This window comes from Hemiscyllium ocellatum, chromosome 38 (genome assembly GCF_020745735.1).
Source record: "Hemiscyllium ocellatum isolate sHemOce1 chromosome 38, sHemOce1.pat.X.cur, whole genome shotgun sequence".
NCBI classification, from domain to species: Eukaryota; Metazoa; Chordata; class Chondrichthyes; order Orectolobiformes; family Hemiscylliidae; genus Hemiscyllium; species Hemiscyllium ocellatum.
The window spans coordinates 13077136-13096915 of record NC_083438.1 but is presented as its reverse complement, the minus strand read 5'-3'; the positions used below and the strand labels follow the sequence as shown (position 1 = coordinate 13096915).

Below are 19780 nucleotides of genomic sequence, written 5' to 3'. Positions count from 1 at the left end.
AAATCAATCCTTGCCTTTCCAAATACATGTACATCCTGTCCCTCAGGATTCCCTCCAACAACTTGCCCACCACTGAGGTCAGGCTCACCGGTCTATAGTTCCCTGGCTTGTCTTTACCGCCCTTCTTAAACAGTGGCACCACATTTGCCAACCTCCAGTCTTCCGGCACCTCACCTGTGACTTTCGATGATACAAATATCTCAGCAAGAGCCCAACAATCACTTCCCTAGCTTCCCACAGAGTTCTCGGGTACACCTGATCAGGTCTTGGGGATTTATCCACCTTTAACCATTTCAAACATCCAGCACTTCCCCCTCTGTAATCTGTACATTTTGCAAGATGTCACCATCTATTTCCCTACAGTCTGTATCTTCCATATCCTTTTCCACAGTAAATACTGGGATGCAAAATATTCATTTAGTATCTCTCCCATTTTCTGTGGCTCCACACGAAGGCCGCCTTGCTGATCTTTGAGGGGCCCTTTTCTCTCCCTTTTGTCCTTAATATATTTGTAAAAACCCTTTGGATTCTCCTTTATTCTATTTGCCAAATCTATCTCATGTCCCCGTTTTGCCCTCCTGATTTCCCTCTTAAGTGTACTCCTACATCCTTTATACTCTTCTAAGGATTCACTCAATCTATCCTGTCTGTACCTGACATATGCTTCCTTCTTTTTCTTAACCAAACCCTCAATTTCTTTAGTCATCCAGCATTCTCTATACCTAACAACCTTCCCTTTCACCCTGACAGGAATATACTTTCTCTGGATTCATCTCATTTCTGAAGGCTTCCCATTTTCCAGCCATCCCTTTACCTGTGAACATCTGCCTCCAATCAGCTTCTAAAAGTTCTTGCCTAATACCATTAAAATTGGCCTTTCTCCAATTTAGAACTTCAATTTTTAGGTCTGGTCTATCCTTTTCCATCACGATTTTAAAACGAATAGAATTATGGTCGCTGGCCCCAAAGTGCTCCCCCACTGACACCTCAGTCATGTGCCTTGCTTTATTTCCCAAAAGTAGGTCAAGTTTTGTACCTTCTCTAGTAGTTACATCCACATACTGAATCAGAAAATTGTCTTGTACGCACTTAAGAAATCCCTCTCCATCTAAACCTTTAACACTATGGCAGTCCCCTTGTAAAATAGAACAGTCAAGGGAAGGCAAACTCTTCCCCCTTTTCATAATAGTCAGCTGTCAAATTCAGAAATTTAAACATCAAGAAATGTGGACAGCCAAGTTGAAAAATGGACAGCACATCACAGATGATGATTCTGGAAAGGGAGTTCAGGGTAGGGGGCCTTGGGATAGGGTGCCAAGTGCATGGAAGGGTGCCAAGTGCATAGGAGGGGGGTATCAAGTCTGTACCAGGTGGGATGTGTGTGTGTGTGTGTGTGTGTGTGTGTGTGTGTGTGTGTGTTGCGCACCTGTATGTGTTTGTGTGTATCTATGTTTGTGTCTGTGTCAGTATTTGTGTGTGCCTGTGTGTCTTGAGTGTGTGTGTGTGTGTGTCTGTGTGTTTCAGTGTATGCTTTGAAGGGTCCTGGTCTGATGTCGGGACTGTGATTTTAGAGGATCCCAGGATGGGGCAGTGTCATTGGTGGTGGGTAAGATAAGTCTGTTTAATGGCTACTCAGGAGTTAGATGAGTTAGTATATCTGAGTAAGTATATCATTTAATTTCATTGCAACCATCAAGGGCACCAATTAAATAGAACATTTCAGAAGGTTTCAGGCAAAGGGGAGTATCCCAGTGGGAAATTCACTTTTCCAGGCAGTTAAATCAGAGTGTGTTGCAATACTGTCAAAGACAGGGAGACTGGTGGCAAGAAACAGAGGGAGAGAGAGAAATCACGTGAAAGAGGGTGCAAAAGAAGGACCAAGGGAAGGGATGAGAGCAGAATGGCAGAAAGACAAGGAGAGGGAGAAAATGACAGGGAGAAAGTGAAGGAGGGGAAAGTTAGGGGAGTGGGAGAGAAACAGACTGAGGCAGTCATTGAGAAAGGATTTGGGATAGACAGAGAGAGATAAAGTGAGAGAGGGAACAAGAGTGGATTTTCCAGAATCTGAACTGCTTGATACTGACCGTGAGTTTGCAGTCAGTTGATTCACTTCTATTTCCAATCGTTTTGGTGCTTCATATTCAGCGACAACCGAGTCATCTGACAGAAATAAAAGGAAGAGAAGGATTGGTACGTGGAGGGATAGACAAGGATAAACAGACTGGCGTCCCCAGTGGACAAACACACTTGGAACAAAATGAAAAGAATAGAAACTGGTGATGAAGACCAGGTTCTCAGGAATCAACACCAGGTTAGAAACAGGAGAAATAAAAAAGTGAGAATGAACGCAAGGATTCGACTTGGCAAAAATAAAATTACAGAAATCAAACCATGGATGGAAAGGAAGAAATAAAAATCCACGAATAAACACCAGGATAGAAACGGAGAGGAAGTGAGAACTGCACATGCTGGATATCAAAGTCATAAAATGCTGGAAAAGCACAGCAGGTCAGGCAGCAGCTGAGGGGCCGGAGAGTGTTTCGGATGGTCAGCAAACCTGATGCTTCTGGTGAGAATTGTTTAAACAACCGCTTCAACAAGCAATGAAGCATCTTCAGACAAAATGGAGCCAAGCAGCATTCAAGGTGAAGCACTTGTTGACAACAAAAAAATGATTAGTCTACAAACGAGTGATCAATTCTAATTGGCAGGTACACATCGCCTGCCAACAACTATATGACTGGTTCTCAGGCACTAAACAATTTGGGGCTGGGAACAATATCCAGAGAATAGATTTGATCTCCCCAGTTCAAGATCTACCGCTCTACTCCCTGCAGTCAGAACTCTCTTTAAATCTGAAAGTTAACTGGTTCTCTTTCCTGCAGCAGTCACTGTAAGCTGTGAATTATGACAGATAAATCAGAGACTTTTTATTGGGGAACCAGTCACACTATGCCTTGTGCAAGCCAGTGAAAGATTCTGGAGAGGGATGACTGAGAAAATGAGCTTTAACCATTACAAGAATCATAATGACCATCTCATAATCGATTGTATTTCCAGTCTTCCTCTGCCAATAACTGACGACATTTCCCTGTCTGTCTTTATACCTATCTATGCAAAAGGATCTGTGTATTAATTAGTCATGTTAAATGCTATCAGATGATAACTGCTTGATTGCATTCAGGATCTAATCACCTTTTTTTTAAAAAACAAGTCATTCTTGTAAATATGCAAACTTGGTTTGTGTTTTTTTTTAGATTAGACTTACAGTGTGGAAACAGGCCCTTCGGCCCAACAAGTCCACACCGACCCGCCGAAGCGCAACCCACCCATACCCCTACATTTACCCCTTACCTAACACTATGGGCAATTTAGCATGGCCAATTCACCTGACCCGCACATCTTTGTGACTGTGGGAGGAAACCGGAGCACCCGGAGGAAACCCACGCAGACACAGGGAGAACGTGCAAACTCCACACAGTCAGTCGCCTGAGTCGGGAATTGAACCCGGGTCTACAGGCGCTGTGAGGCAGCAGTGCTAACCACTGTGCCACCGTGCCGCCCATGAAGTTTTCTGTCAACTTCAGTATAAAAGTTGGGTAGATTGGGGAATGCTGTGTGTTTTAAAATCTTTAACTTTAAATGATGACTCCAGTAAAGCTGGGCCTGACTTCTAGCATGTTACTTCAGTGAGGGCTGGCCAAAAGACTGCTTTCTGTGGCGATGAATATAAATTTGGGCTGTCTGCTTGGTGCCAGGAATTTAATCATCTGCTCAAGGCAGAAGAAGAACGTGGAGTAGGGAGGGGAAGATCCCACTGTAATGGTCCATGTAGTGACAACATGAAGAGGACTAAGGAAGAGATTCAGCCCTGGCAATGTGAGGAGCTGGGCATCAAATTAAACAGAACCACAAGGTTAGTGATCTCTGGATTATCTGAACACATGCAAATGACAAAGGGTATGGAAGTGAAATTTGTTTTCAACAACTGGCTTGGGAGAAATGAGTTGCCATTCATGGGCCAATGATATCAATACCAGAGAATGTGGGATTTAAACCACTGGGATGATCTATACCTGAATCATGATGGGACCAATATTCTTGCAAACTACATAATTGAGGAAGTAAATAATGAGTGGTACTGGAAAAGCACAGCAGGTCAGGCAGCATCTGAGGAGCAGGAAAATTGATGTTTCAGGCAAAAGCTCTTCATCAGGAATAGCTCTATTCCAGCAGCACTCTGATGTAAACTCTGGTTTCCAGCATCTGCAGTCCTCACTTTTGCCAATATCTGGACCGCTACAATAGGATCTTCCCCTTCCTAGTCCAAGTACTTCTTCAGGCCTGAGCAGCTGATCAAATCCCTGACACCAAGCAGGATGAGGAATCAAGCTTGATAGATGTAGCAAATCAAGAGGTATGATCATGACAAGAGAGCAAAGTACTAACAGAAATTAAAGGTCAGAAATTGGCAGGAAGGCCTAGATCAGATATTGTAATGATAGCAAAGCTAAAACCTCTGTAACTGAATGTATATAGAAATCATCATAAAGAAATTAAACTGATAGCCTGCAATTAAGTGAATAAATATGATCTATTACTATTGTAAAGGCATGGTTTCGTGATGACAATGATTGGGTCCTTAATATTGAGGGGAATATAGCATTTGAGTAGAAGAGAAAATCGGAAAATTGTGGGAGTGGCAGGTAGTACTATTAATCAAGGATGGCATTGACAGATGGATAGAGATGGTCCTGGCTCGGGAGATCAGGATGGAGAATTGATTTGGGTGGAGACAAGGAATGGTAGAGGAAGGAAGTCACTAATGGAAGTGGTCAACAGTTCCCCAACATTTACCACAACGTAAAAATGAGCTGGAGAAATCATATTGATAGCAGTCAGCTCAGTGAGAACTTCGAGGAACACTTTCAAGACTGTTTCTTAAAACTGCATATTGTGAAACTGACTAGAGGCTTGGTATTGTGTAATTTACAGGATTAATTCATGATTCCAGAGTGAAGCACCTCAAAGTAGCAATGAGTATCATAGGGTTCAATGTTATAAGTTTGACAGGGAGAAGACTGGGTCTCTAAGACGAGTGCATAAATAAAGACAACCATGTGACATGAATGCAGAGCTAGCTGAAGTGTAGTAGGAAACCATAGTTTCTAGTGCAAGAGAATAGAGAAGCTGTGTCAGATATTTCAGAATAGTTGAAATTAGCTTTCTTCTGTTAAGAAAATTCGAAAGAACCAATCCACTATCTACAGTGAAATAAAGAATTTCAACAAACCCCCTATTCCTGATCTCTATATACTTCCTACTCCTTTAGAGTACCTCACTGTCTTCCCTGCTCCTCCAACAGCATTAACTGTTGTTCCATCCATGTTTATCACATGCAATCCCTTCCTTTACTCAGTTCAGTGAAAGGTGGCCCATCCTTGAAACTGAAGTCACCACAACACCCCGCACCAATTGACCTACATGTAATTCCCTAGAGTGGTTGCACTTGACATGCTGGTGTCCAGTGGCCCAGTACAGATCCTTGGACTCTAATAGAACCAAGCACCTGACTGACCATGTCAAGCTCCTTGGAGGAAAATTGGTCAAACTCCTGAATGACTGGCGATACACCCTAACTGACCAGAATGTCCCTTGCCCTCAATAAGGATTTGACTTCCAGACATGGTCATTCATTTAAAACATGCACAATTTGTTTGGTTGTTCATTGACTCAGGCTATGTGGGTATCATTGGCTGGGGGGTGGCTGGAATGCATATTTGGGAAGAAATTCCATTCAACATCACAAATACTGTGCACAGCTTTGTATTCTTTGTTAAAGAGAGGATGTAGATTCCAAAGAGGTGGCTCAGAAGAGATGTACTGGATTGATAGCTAGAATTATGTGGGTTGTCTTTGGGAACTGAGTAACCAGGGGCAGGAGTAGACCGTTCAGACCCTCAAGGCTGCTCATCATTACATCCTACCATGGTTCATCTCAACTCACTTTCCTGTACATTCCCTTCAAACTGTCACTCATTAAAAAGCTATCTCCTCCTTAGAGTTGGTCAATATCCTGCATCCACTGCACTCTTGGGGAGTGAATTCCACAGATTCTGAGAGAGAAGTAATTCTTCCTCATCCTCATTTTAAAGCTGCCACTCCTCCGATATTGATGATTTCTTATTTTAGATTGACCCACAAGGGGACATAAACACTATGTTGACTTTGTCATTTTATATGCTTTCATGAGATCCCCTCCCATCATTCTACAGAGAGTAAAAGCCTAAACTGCTCACACTCTTTAGAAGACAAACTCTTCAATTCTGAAACTGATCTAATGAATCTCCTATGAACTGCAATTACATCTCACCTCAAATAAGGGACCAATCTGTACGCAGTACTCGGGCATGGTCTCACCAATGTCTTTTGATCCTCCACTTCCCTACTTCCTGAGGCATGGTTGGAGAGACTGAGTTTGTTTTCACTGGAGGTTAGATGTGTCAGGACTGACAGGATTGGATTGTCTAAGAGCCTGAATGGTCTTGAAAAGGTGAGGTGAGTGTGGAAAGGATATATCCTGATGGGGGTGAATTTAGAACTAGAGGGCACTGCTTAAAGATGAGGGTGTCACTCATTCAGAACAGAATTGAGGAAAATTTGTTTCTCTCAGAGAGTTGTATGAGTTTGGAACTCTCCACCTGAGAAGATGGAGGCTGGTGTAGAAACATAACAGAAGATTGAGGAATGCTGTATGAATGGAGCTTACCAGTGTGGTAGTAATCATAAACTTTCACAATGGCAGGCTGCAGATTTTCTACATTGAACTGATGGATGGTGTCAATGGATAATTGTAGCAGATTGTTCACTTCCATCTGGAGAGAGAGAGATGAAGTCAGGCCACTCACCACTAAAACAGTATTGTCACTGCAGAAGAAATGCCAGCTTCCAGATCTTAGACTTTCATCTCTGTTTCACTGTCTCTGTTTTTCACACAACTGCCTCCACCCTCCCCATCCCTATCTCTCTCTCTTATTCTCATTCTCTCTCTTTTATTATCTAATGTTGCTTCTCTTCCCTTCCGGCACCTCTCCCTCTCTCTTGCTTTCTCTCATCTTACCTACTTTTGCTTCTCTTTCCTTGCTCCACTCTCCCTTACCCCACTCTACAATCCTCTTCCTTTTATTCCTCTGCTGTCTAATCCTGCTTCTCTCCCTTCCCCCTCTCTATTTCTCCAACCCTCCCTTTCTCTCTCAATCCCCCACCTCGCTCTCGGCACCAGCTCTATACATTTCTGTGACTTGTCTCTCTGCCTCGCTCAGTCATTGATATGTCCCTTTCCATCCCTCCTACACAGTCTTCCTTTCCTCCAGCTGTCCCTCTACCTCTTCCACTCCTGCGCTCCTTCCCCTACCCACCTCTCTCACTCCCTCTCTCTCTCTCCCCCTCGCTCAGCATCACCCAGTGCTCACCGGATCAAGGTACAGAAACAGGTGCCCATCTTGCTGTTCAACTTTTTTTATTTTGAAACTGTCCACACTCTGAAATGACAGTAATTGAAAAACATTATTCATTACAACAATGAATATTAATGAACCATTAACTACTAACCATTAACCAATGCTCATATTGATAGAAACAGAACTGGGTACATAATAGCCCGCATTATAAAACTTGCAGTAATAGCCCGGTGGGTAGAAAGGAATTATGTGTGGCAGTCTTGGTCAAGGATGATATCACTGTCTTTGAATGGGATATAGTTGTTGAAATAGAATCCTTATAGAGTCAAAGAGATGTACAACACGGAAACAGATCCTTTGGTCCAAATCGTATGTGCCAGCCAGATAGCCTAAATTAATCTAGTCCCATTTGCCAGCACTTGGCCCATATCCATTCCTGTTCACAAACCCATCCAGATGCCTTTTAGATGTTGTAATTGTACCAGCCTCCACCCTTTCCTCTGGCAGCTCATTCCACACACACACACCACCCTCTGCGTGAAACATTTGCCCCTTCAGTCCCTTTTAAATCTTTCCCTCCTCATCCTAAATCTATGCCCCCAAATTCTGAATTCCCCCACCCCAGTGAAAAGACCTATTTGCTTACATCATCCTTGCTTCATTTGCACATCACAGTAAATCTTGTTTTTATTCCTTTCACAAGTGGGAACAGCTTCTTCTCCATTCCACTCAAGATTTTGAAAATCTCTGTCCATTCTCCTTTCTAACTTCTGTCTTGGGAGAACTGTCACAACTTCTCTAATATTTCCTCAAAACTGAAAGTTCTTATTTCTGGAAGCGTTCTGTAAATCGCTTCTGCACTTTCTCCAATGTATTCACATTGCCCCTATAATATGTGCCTACAACTGTACACACCACTCCAGCTGAGGTCGAACAAGTATCTTGCACAGATTCAACATCATTTCCCTATGTTTAAACTTGCTGCGACAAACTAGAACAATTCATTGTACCATGAAAGATCAAACACAGAAAAATAATGGCCATAAGACATGGGAATGTCAAACTCCTGAACATCTGAAAAGGAACAAGAGAAAGAGAGAGAACGATAGAGCAAAAAACAAAATCCACAGAGAAATAGAATAAAAATGGAGCACAGGTTATGGATCTTAAATTCTTGATCTAATTTAGTCTGAGAAGTTGAAAAGTACTGAGTTGGGAGATGAGCTGTCATTCCAGGAGCTTGCATGGACTTCCCTGGATTTATATGGCAGAGCAAGGTCAGGAGTTCAGTTTGAGAGCAAAGCCAGAAATTACACTGACAGGCAACTGGAAGTTAAAGGTTATGTTTGTGGACAGTGCTGAGGTGTTGAACTATGAGTTTACCCCGGTGTAAGGAAAGCAGCTGTCGATAAGATTGAAACAAGTACAAGTAAAATCAGAAAGAATGGCTGGGAATCTGGAGGGGGAAGAGACAGTAAATGAAAGGCCAAGCACTGTACTTCCTGCATTCACTTGGGAAGGGACAGAGTGATGCAGGGAGTTAAAGAGGGAACAGTACCTGCAGAATTGTTAAAAGGTGTATTCGGCAGTGACATCATAATGATTGTGGAAGCTCGTAGGTTTCAGTTTGGATCAAAGCATATTGGCAAAATAGAGCTCAAAACATATTTTACTTGTGGACAGTTTAGGACTACTCAGTCACACAGCTCATCTTCACCCCAGTACCATCAATTCCCCTTTATCTACTTATTTCTAAATTAAAATGTTCAGAAATGTCATGATACATTGATGGGGCAGGTAGGACTTTAATCCAAACACACTGCTGTCCCCTCTTTCTGTTTACACAGTCACTGAATTAAACAGCTAACCCCAGTCAGTAGCTTACTCTAACAGCACTGACAGATTCCTCACTTTTACTTAAATGGAACTTTTCAACACATGCAAACAATCATTGAAAATAGACTGATGGAAAATAAACAAAACTATTTATTTTGTTTATATTTTGTTTGTTGAAAATAAACAAAACTATAAACTATTTCGTCTGCTTTACTTTATCGTTTTGTTTTTTTTCAACAATATTATGTTTAGTGCCAAAATGGCCAGAACAAAACTTTTCTTTCTCATGTTTTTGCTCTTCATCCCAGCAGTTGTCTCTCTTCAATGATCTCACCTTTTTTTGAGCAAGCATTTGTGAACAGTAGCCTGACAACGGATGACTGCGTCGACACACTTGAATTTTGAATTCGTGCTACTTTACAACTTTTCCTTCAAACGGACAAGCTCAATCCTCAGCAAAACCCTTTTGCTGAGTGACATTGTCCAAAGGAAGCCAGCTATCCACATAACAGTCTGTAGAGAAAGTTTTCTTTTCAGATTGGCCTATGTGCACCCCCACATATATTGCTTCACTAGCCTCAGTGTTTCAGCTACTGAGATACTTTTAAAGAACTTTCTTTTGCCTTCTCAAGCCAATAGACGAGACTCTTGCCCTAATAAAGATGATAAAATGCTGCCTTTTTGGACTAGTCACCTGGAAGATTTACAAACATCATAAAAAGGCACTAGCTTTCTATCCTTGGAGTCATTGAAGGATGGAAACACGAGTGTGTATTTTGGAGGTTACATGAATTGACTTACATTCCTAAGTGTTTGAGGATAACCACTAAGAAGATCACCAAGATCACATTTCTTATACCTTGGTCACCAACTTTGAAACTCAAAGCCTCCTAATGTCAAGTTTTAGCCTTATATGTCTCATTGGGAGGCACACTTTCTCTATTTATCCATTTATGTGATAAGTATGGCTATACCCTTTCTGGTACCTCAGCTTACACACCCAACTCACCAACTCCTTCTGTTAGGTTTCTTTTATCAACGTATCTTTTAAAGTGTTTGTAGCCACTAAAACCTCTCAAGCATAAGGGCTTCCATGTGGTGTGTGTTCCACAGATCGCAAGCAAATGTTCTTCTGTAACATTGTGATATACTCCTAAGGCCCTGTTCATTTCCAGGTTCTCTTTCAGAACTCTTATTGTGTTTACTGGCCATCAACTTCTTTAGTCGAGACTGTGGTGCTGGAAAAGCACAGCAGGTCAGGCAGCATCTGAGGAGCAGGAGAATCGACCTTTCGGGCATAAGCCCTTCAATCAGGACCACACTCTCGACTTTGACCTCCAGCATCTGCAGTCCTCACTTTCTCCTCTACTTCTTTACCGCATTTTGTCAATCTATAAATCTGACTTTCCTGGCTGTCACCTTGCAAATGTAACGAACCTTTACTTTCACCACTGGCTCTCCCTACAGTGGTGATAGTCTTCTTTGCACTGGACCTTTCTGGTACCACTGCTGCCAACATTCAGCTGCTGCCTCTGGGGAAAATAACTTTGGCACCGTTTACTAAGTTTGTAAACTTTGTCCATAGTCAGACAGTCTTTCCTCTGTCAAAATCTGGGTAATCATGCTACCCCACTATTGACGTCTGTGAATGGTCACATGCCTTAACTCTCTCTATGACTTGCTCATGTTCTGTAAGTATATAAGTGGTGCTAATTAGCTTTGAGGAAGGCACCCATAACAATCAGATTTCCAATGTGTATGATACAAGTTTTTCGATCATTAATGACAACCCTACCTGGGCCTTTCCACTATGACTGCTCTTCTCTTTGGTTACATGCCTGATCCCTGGATTGCTGATGGCCATCCAGCAGGTTGAATTGTTTCAGACTTCAACCTTTCTCCCTGAATGCAGCTCATTGAGATGCACAGCAGCAAGAGTGAAACTCATTCAATACCAAAGAAATTTCAGGATTTCTCCTCTAACCGTCAAAACATGACACTAATGTTCATATTTTCACACATGTTCATCATTGGCAAAATGACTCCATTGTTAGTTAGGAGTTTAGCCAGTGCCCCTAATTCAGTCCCTTTCTATTGTCCCATCCACAATCTATCTTTCTCTTCACTACATTTCATTGCTGACTGGATGAATCCAACTGTCAAGTCCATGAAATATGTCTTTTATTTTGCCCCTAATCCCACACTTTCATTTCAACAGTCCCGCTTTTCCTACTTTTCAATCCTGCAATCCATTCCAACAACATTATTCTCATTGATCCATAGCACAGAAGGAGGCTATTTAGCTAATCCTGTCCTTGCTGGCCAATAAATGTCTGATGACACAAGTCCCATTTTCTAGCTCTTGATTCATAGCCCTTCAGATTGTATCAACACAAGCGAATGAATACAGTTTCAATATTACACAAGTGTCTGACTCATCCACTCTTTCAAAAAGCCAAAAAAATACAGATGCTGGAATCCAAAGTAGGCAGGCAGAAGGCTGGAAGAACATAACAAGCCAGGCTGCATCAGGAGGTGGAGAAGTTGACATTTTGGGGGTAACTCTTCTTCAGGACTGGGGATGGGTGTAGGGGGAGCTGCAGATAGAGGGGTTGGCTGGGATTGTCACATCCTATCAGCCTTGACCTCTTTGCAGGCTGCTGATGTGACATCGGCTATCTCACTCCCCTCCCCCACTTCAATCTCACCCTCTCCGAAAGTGCAGCGGTCCACTCTCCCTGCATCAACAACTCCCCCCCTCTTCCCCACCGGTCCATCATCACTCTTACATATTCACACACTCTCAGATCCTCCCACATATACACACATACAGCCTGCACCCCTCCCCCCACGCTCACACCCTCTCACAGGGTTATACTCCATCACACACACACACTTCACCAAGCTTGCATATACGCAACCACACTCTCTCACGTGCACTCACACACACACTCACATACACACACTCACTCTGTCACTCTCCTACACACACATAGGTTAATGGGGTGAATTTATATTTTCAGAATTATATTTGTACATACATTCTATTTTGCTCAAAAAATGAAGAATCTGCATGCAGTCAATAATATTTGTAATATTTTATAAATTCCTACTTTGGAAATAGAACCAGTCTGACTTAAGATTGGGATATAGACAGACTCTAAGATCACACTTTTAAGGCATTGTCTAAGTTGAAATGTCACCCTTTGTTCTAAAACATTAAGTTATCTTGAGAATGTGACTTAAAAGAAGTTCTGGGATTTGCATATTAATGACCCGAAACCAGAAAATCGATTCTAAAAGATGAAAGACCTAACGATCTAGGTTTGTTCAATGTATCATTGTATCACTGACATGTTTTGTAATTAATTCTGTCTTAAGTTCCTGCTCCACAACCACCTGATGAAGAAGCAGCGCTTCGAAAGGTAATACTTCCAAATGAACCTGTTGGACTTTAACCCGGTGTTGTGTGATTTTTAACCGAGTTTCACAACTTCACATCCTATCGACATGTTCAAGGAGCTATGACCCTGCACTCCAAGGTCTCTTTATTCAGCGACACTCCCCAGGGCCTTACCATTAGGTCCACAAGTCCTGCTCTGATTTACTTTCCCAAAAATGCAGCACCTCGTATTTATCTAAATTAAACTCCATCTGCCACACATCAGCTGACGAGTGGCAGATGATCAGTCAATCTGATCGGGATCCCATTGTGTTCTGAGGTAACCTTCTTTGCTATCCATGACAGCTCCAATTTTAATGTAATCTGCAAATTTACTAACCATACCTCATATGTTCACATCCAAATTGTTTGTGTAAATGACGAAAAGTAGTGGACTCAGCACTGATCCTTGTGACACTTCACTGGTCACAGGCCTCCAGTCTGAAAAACAACCCTCTGCCACCACCCTCTGTCTTCTACCTTTGAGCCAGTTCTGTATCCAAATGGCTAGTTCTCCCTGTAATCCATGAGATCTAACCTTGTTAAGCAGTCTTCTATGGGGAACCTTGGTGAACACCTTACTGAAGTCCACATAGATCTACTGCTCTGTCCTCATCAATCCTCTTTGTTACTTCTTCAAAAACCTCAATCAAGTTTGAGAGACATGATTTCCCACGCACAAAGCCAAGCGCACTATCCCGAATCAGTTCTCCATTTCCTGATACTGCCTGGCTTGCTGTGTCCTTCCAGCCTCCTGCCTCTCTACTCTTTCAGGCAGTGTGTTCCAAGTTCCCATCACACACTCATTGAAAAAAAATAATTTGCCTCAATGCCCCTCTTTAACATTTTACCTTTTCACTTAAATCTATGCTGCTGGTTATAATTCCTGTACTAATGGAACATATGCCTTCTTATTGAATCATTGAGACAGAGAGGGAGAGAGAGAGAGCGAGAGAGAGAGCGATAGAAAAAGTGTGTTACTGAGTTACGCAACAGAGAAAGGGCCCTTTGGCCCATCAAGTTTTGATAACCAATTTATACCATTCACACTATCCCACTTTCCATTAGAAATTATTCACTGTATCTATGCCCCTCAAGCTTATACAACTCTATCAGCTCCCTTCTCGGCCTTCACTACTCCAAGGGGAATAAACCCAGCCTGTCCAATTTTTCCTCAAAGCTCAGACACTCTATCCCAGGCAGCTTCCTGATGAATCTCATTCACACCATCTTTCTATCCTTCCTGTACTGCGGATTCCAGAACAATAATCTAGCTGTGGCCTAGCCTTTGATTTATACCGTTCCAACAATTCTTGTTCTTATATTCTGTGGCTTGGCTAAAAAAAGGCAAGATTCCCACGTAACTTCTTAACCACCTTAACTAGCAGCCATGTGAATTTCAGCCATCTCTTCTGTACCTTCTCGGCTGCCACCAGGAATGTAACTTGACCAGTAACCCAGCACCTATGGCTAATTTCTGAAGCTGAAATGAGAGTGTAATGAAAAGACCGCCTATGGGCGGACAGTTAACCATTTCTGAATTTTTTTTGTAAGGGCCATGAATGAATGAAATTTTTTTTTAAGAATGAAATTGGCCATCCTTATCCAGTCAGGTTTATGTCTGTGAGGCCCAGATTAAGCACCCTGCTAAAAACTAATCCTTCCCAACGAATGGGAGAGCTATAAACCTGAAACTGTGTCCCCTTCGTCCGAGATCCAACCCCCCTCTCCGCAGGATATGGGACTAATGTCCTCCCATCAAGGATCCCGCCATCTCTCGGGATCTACTTACACCCTCACCCCTTGAAAACCACGTGGATAATTATTGCAGACAGTCCCTGACTGCTAAGGACTGCAAAAAAAAACAGATTGACAAGGATTTTACCAAGACTGGAGGGTTAGAGTTGTAAAAAGGGGCTGGATAAGCTGGGACACTTTTCTCTTGAGCATAGGAGGCTGACAGATGACAATAAAGAAGTCTTAAAAACCATGAACAAACAGGTCGATGAGAGTAAACCGGTTGATGTGGTGTGTATGGATTTCAGCAAGGCGTTCGATAAGGTTCCCCACAGTAGGCTATTGTACAAAATGCAGAGGAATGGGATTGTGGGAGGCATAACAGTTTGGATCAGTAATTGGCTTGCTGAAAGAAGACAGAGGGTGGTGGTTGATAGAAAAATGTTCATCCTGGAGTCCAGTTACTAATGGTGTACCGCAAGGGTCGGTGTTGGGTCCACAGCTGTTTGTCATTTTCATAAATGACCTGGATGAGGGTGTAGAAGGGTGGGTTAGTAAATTTGCAGATGACCCTAAGATCGGTGGAGTTGTGGATAGTGATGAAAGATATTGTAGATTACAGAGAGACATAGATAAGCTGCAGAGCTGGGCTGAGAGGTGGCAAATGAAGTTTAATGTGGACAAGTGTGAGATAATTCACTTTGGTCGGAGTAACCGGAATGCAAAGTACTGGGCTAATGGTAAGATTCTCGGTAGTGTAGATGAGCAGAGAGATCTCGGTGTCCAGGTACACAGGTCCTTAAAAGTTGCCACCCAGGTTGACAGGGTTGTTAAGAAGGCAGACAGTGTTTTAGCTTTTATTAATAGAGGGATCAAGTTCCGGAACCATGAGGTTATGCTGCAGCTGTACAAAACTCTGGTGCGGCTGCACTTGGAGTATTGTATACAGTTCTGGTCATCACATTATAAGAAGGATGTGGAAGCTTTGGAAAGGATGCAGAGGAGATTTACTAGGATGTTGCCTGGTATGTTGGGGGGGTCTTACAACGAAAGGCTGAGCGACTCAAGGCTGTTTTCATTAGAGAGAAGAAGGTTGAGAGGTGATTTAATAGAGGCATACAAGATAATCAGAGGGTTCGATCAGGTGGACAGGGAGAGCCTTTTTCCAAGTATGGTGATGGCGAGCACGAGGGGGCACAGCTTTAAATTGAGGGGTGATAGATATACGACAGATGTCAGGAGGTAGGTTCTTTACTCAGAGAGTAGCTGAAAATGTGTTGCTGAAAAATGCAGCAGGTCAGGCAGCATCCAAGGAACAGGAGATTCGATGTTTCGGGCATAAGCCCTTCTTCAGGATTCCTGAAGAAGGGCTTATGCCCGAAACGTCGAATCTCCTGTTCCTTGGATGTTGCCTGACCTGTTGCGCTTTTCCAGCAATACATTTTCAGCTCTGATCTCCAGCATCTGCTGTCCTCACTTTCTCCTTACTCAGAGAGTAGTAAGGGTATGGAATGCTTTGCCTGCAGCGGTAGTAGGTTCGCCAACTTTAAGTGTATTTAAGTAGTCATTGGACAAGCATATGGACGTACATGGAATAGTGTAGGGCTTCAGATTGGTATGACTGGTCGGCGCAACATCGAAGGCCAAAGGGCCTGTACTGCGCTGTAATATTCTGTGTTCTATGAGAGGCATGGATGAGGTGAATAACCAAGATCTTTTCCCCGGGATAGAGGAATCCAAAATTAGATGGCATTGTTTCAAGGTGAATGAGGAAAGATTTAAAAGAAACATATGTGGCAATTTGTTTTTACGGAGGGTGATGCATAAATTGAACGAGCTGGTGGTAGAGGATATGGTAGGAATGAATATCATTCCAACATTTAAAAGAAGTTTGGACAGGTACATGGATAGAAAAGAATGAGAAGGACATGGGCCAAACGCAGACAAATGGGACTAGTTCAGTTTCGGAAACCTGCTCGACATGGATGAGTTGAGCTAAAGTGCCTGTTTGTGTGTGTGTCCACAGACCCTCAGGAATGTGGCTGCCTTGTAAATACACTGATAATTCGGGACTGACAAAAAAAACAGCTGGCAGAGTCAGTGGTGTCCACCTTCCATGAAAAGGGAAAAAGAGTATTCGTCTGGCAGTTTTCCAGACTGAATTCTATCTGCCCAACTGACCACTCTATGATATGCTCCAAATTTCACGGTTCTCCTCCTCAGCATTCACAGCCCTGCCATTCCTTTGCTCACGGGAGATACATTCTAGACAGTGATGATATCTTTGACATTGTTTCCAGTAATGATGTCTGTTGTTGATCTCTTCGAAATGGTTAGTGTTCTGCTCACCCCAACATTTTCTCTGCGGTCCCAGCCAACCACAGCAGTGTAAATCTACAGCGTAGGGAAAAGGACGATACTTTGGAAGACGTTCTATTGTTGAAAATATGGGAAAGAGAAGGAGACACTGGAACACCAGGATTGAGTCAGCTGTGAGGAAGTGAACTGGAAAGAGTAGTGCGAGCAAGTGTGTGTGGCATTGTGTTGGTGGACAGTCTGATCCCACAACTGGATACAGAGTGACACAGGAGGGACAGAGAGATGAGCCATGTGGGGCTGAATATAGAGTGGAACTTTTAGCAAAGTCCAGGAAATTAAGCAGAGAACAAACTCACATTTCTATAAGACTCTTTATCAGCAGAAAATCCAGATAGCAGTCCCACATCAACAATCACCATGTTCGAAGAAGGACGACCACCAGTGTAGCTAAATTAATATGAAAGAAAGTGAGATTAAGTCAGGAAGTGAAGACAATACCCACACACAGTAAATACTGACCCTCTCTTTCTCTTAAATACAGACCATCCCTCTCACAAACAGTAAATATTGACACTCATGCCAATACCTAATCAATTCAGACACTCATTCCCCCACCCAGTAAATAATGCCTATCACTCCCACACCCAGTAAAAATAGACAGTCACTGTCTTAGTCAGTAAATATTGACCCGGGAGGGCAGGTCTCCAACTCAACCTCATCCTCGAACTAAGAAAAGGACTCTGGTGTGTGGATAAGATAAGGATTTTCTATTATTTTGTTTGTTTGGTAAAAAAACGTTTCTCCCAACAATGAGCGTGAGACAGAAGTACAAATGTGTATACAGATTATAGAAAGATGTAGGAGCAACAGCATGGCAGTGATAGGAGATTTTAATTTTCCCAACATTGACTGGGATTCACTTAGTATTAGAGGGCTAGATGGAGCAGAATTTGTAAGGAGCATCCAGGACGGTTTTCTAGAGCAATATATAAATATTCCAACTCGGAAGAGTCCACAGTGGATCTGGTGTTGGGGAATAAGCCCGGTCAGGTGGTTGAAGTTTCAGTAGGGGCTGACTTTGGGAATATTGCTCACAATTTAGAATATTCATGGAAAAAGACAAGAGTGGTCCTAAAGTAAGAGTGCTAAATTGGAGATTGCCAAAATACACCAAAATTCGGCAAGAGCTGGGAAATGTGGATTGGGAACAGTTGTTTGAAGCTAAATCCACATTCGATATGTGGGAGGCTTTTAAAGAGAGGTTGATTAGAGTTTAGGAGAGAGATGTTCCTGTGAAAATAAGGGATAGAAGTGGTAAGAGTAGGGAACCATGGATGACAGGTGAAATTGTGAGACTAGCTAAGAGGAAATAGGAAGCATACATAAGGTCTAGGCAACTGAAAACAGATGAAGCTTTAGAAGAAAATCGGGAATGCAGGAACAATCTGAAGTGAGGAATTCAGAGGGCTAAAAGGATGGTGAGATATCCTTAGCAGGGTTAAGGGAAACCACAGTCATCTCCCTCCAAAACTGGCATACTATTTTGGATACTGCTGGGGGAGATGGCTCACCAGGGGAAGGGAGAAGTAGCCATGTTCATGACACTGTGGCTGGCTCTGCTGTACAGAACGGTGGGACAAAGAGTTGAAGGGCTATAGTCATAGAAGATTCAATTGTAAGGGGAGTAGATAGGTGGGTCTTATTCATATTTAAGGAGTAAGGGGGCAATGAGGGAAAGCGTTTGCCCAATCAAGGACAAAGTAGGAAAGATTACGCATAGAGTCAGAGAAATGGGTGAGATTCTTAATGAGTACTTAGCATCGTTATTCACTGAGGAGAGGGACATGGCAGATGAGGTTTGGAATAGATATTTGATAACTCGAGGTTAAGATGGCAGAAGGAGGGAGGAAGTGTTGGGTATTCTAAAAATATCAAGTTGGACAAATCCCCAGTTCTGGATGGGATCTATCCCAGGTTACCGAGGGAAGCGAGAAAAGAAATATCTGGGGCTTTGCCAGATAACTTTGCCACATCCTTGAAAACAGGAAGGCCTGAGAGGACAGGGGAATTGTTAATGTCGTCCCCTTGTTTAAGAAGGGTAGCGGGGATACTCCAGGTAATTATAGACTGGTGAGCCGGACATCAGCAATAGGGAAGATGCTGAGGGGTAGGATCTAGAAGAAAATGGGCTTATCACTGATAGGCAACACGGGTTTGTGCAAGTGAGAATGTCTTACAAACTTAATAAAATTCTTTGAAGAGGTGACAAAGTTCATTGATGAGGGAAGGGCTGTAGATGTCATACATGGACACAAATAAAGCGATTGATAAGATTCCTCATGGTAGGCTGATGAAGAAGGTGAAGTTACATGGTTTCCAGGGTGTGCTAGCGAGATGGACAACAGGAGACAAGGAATAGTGGAAGGAAGCTTCTCAAAATGGAGAACTGTGACTAGCGGTGTTCTCACAGCCTTTAACTATAGATCCTCACTCCCACACCCAGTAAATACTGACACCGACTTTCACAGTCATTAACAACAGATCCTCACTCCCACACCCAGTAAATACTGACCATCCCCCTCTCAGCCATTAACTACTGATCCTCACTCCCACACCCAGTAATTACTGATACTCACTCTGACAGCCATTAAATGCAGATCCTCACTCCCACACACAGTACATGCTGACCATCCCTTGCACACCCATTAACGACAGTTCCTCTCTCCCACTCGCAGTAAACACTGACACACTCTCACAGCCATTAACTGCAGGTCCACACTTGCATGCCCAGTAAGTAGTGACACTCAATCTCACAGCCATTAACAATAGGTCCTCACACCCACACAGTAAATACTGACCATCCCTCTCACAGCCATTAACTGCAGAACCTCACTCCCACACCCAATAAATACTGACCCTCATAACCACACTTAGTACATACTGACCATCCCACTCACAGCCATTAACTATAGGTCCTCACTCCCAC

The 19780-nt window shown here is 42.8% G+C and overlaps 1 protein-coding gene across 1 annotated transcript in view; it reads right to left on the bottom strand.

Moving 5' to 3' along the window:
* Positions 1-1189: 1189 nt before the first annotated feature.
* LOC132833894 (alpha-2-macroglobulin-like) overlaps positions 1190-19780 on the bottom strand; it is a 159556-nt gene continuing 140965 nt past the window's right edge. The window contains exons 30-34 of the mRNA XM_060852554.1: positions 17151-17241; positions 7473-7541; positions 6770-6875; positions 2085-2160; positions 1190-1193 (exon numbers count right to left, since the gene is read on the bottom strand). Of these exons, the coding sequence (XP_060708537.1) occupies positions 1190-1193; positions 2085-2160; positions 6770-6875; positions 7473-7541; positions 17151-17241 (346 nt within the window). The remainder of the gene's footprint in view (positions 1194-2084; positions 2161-6769; positions 6876-7472; positions 7542-17150; positions 17242-19780) is intronic.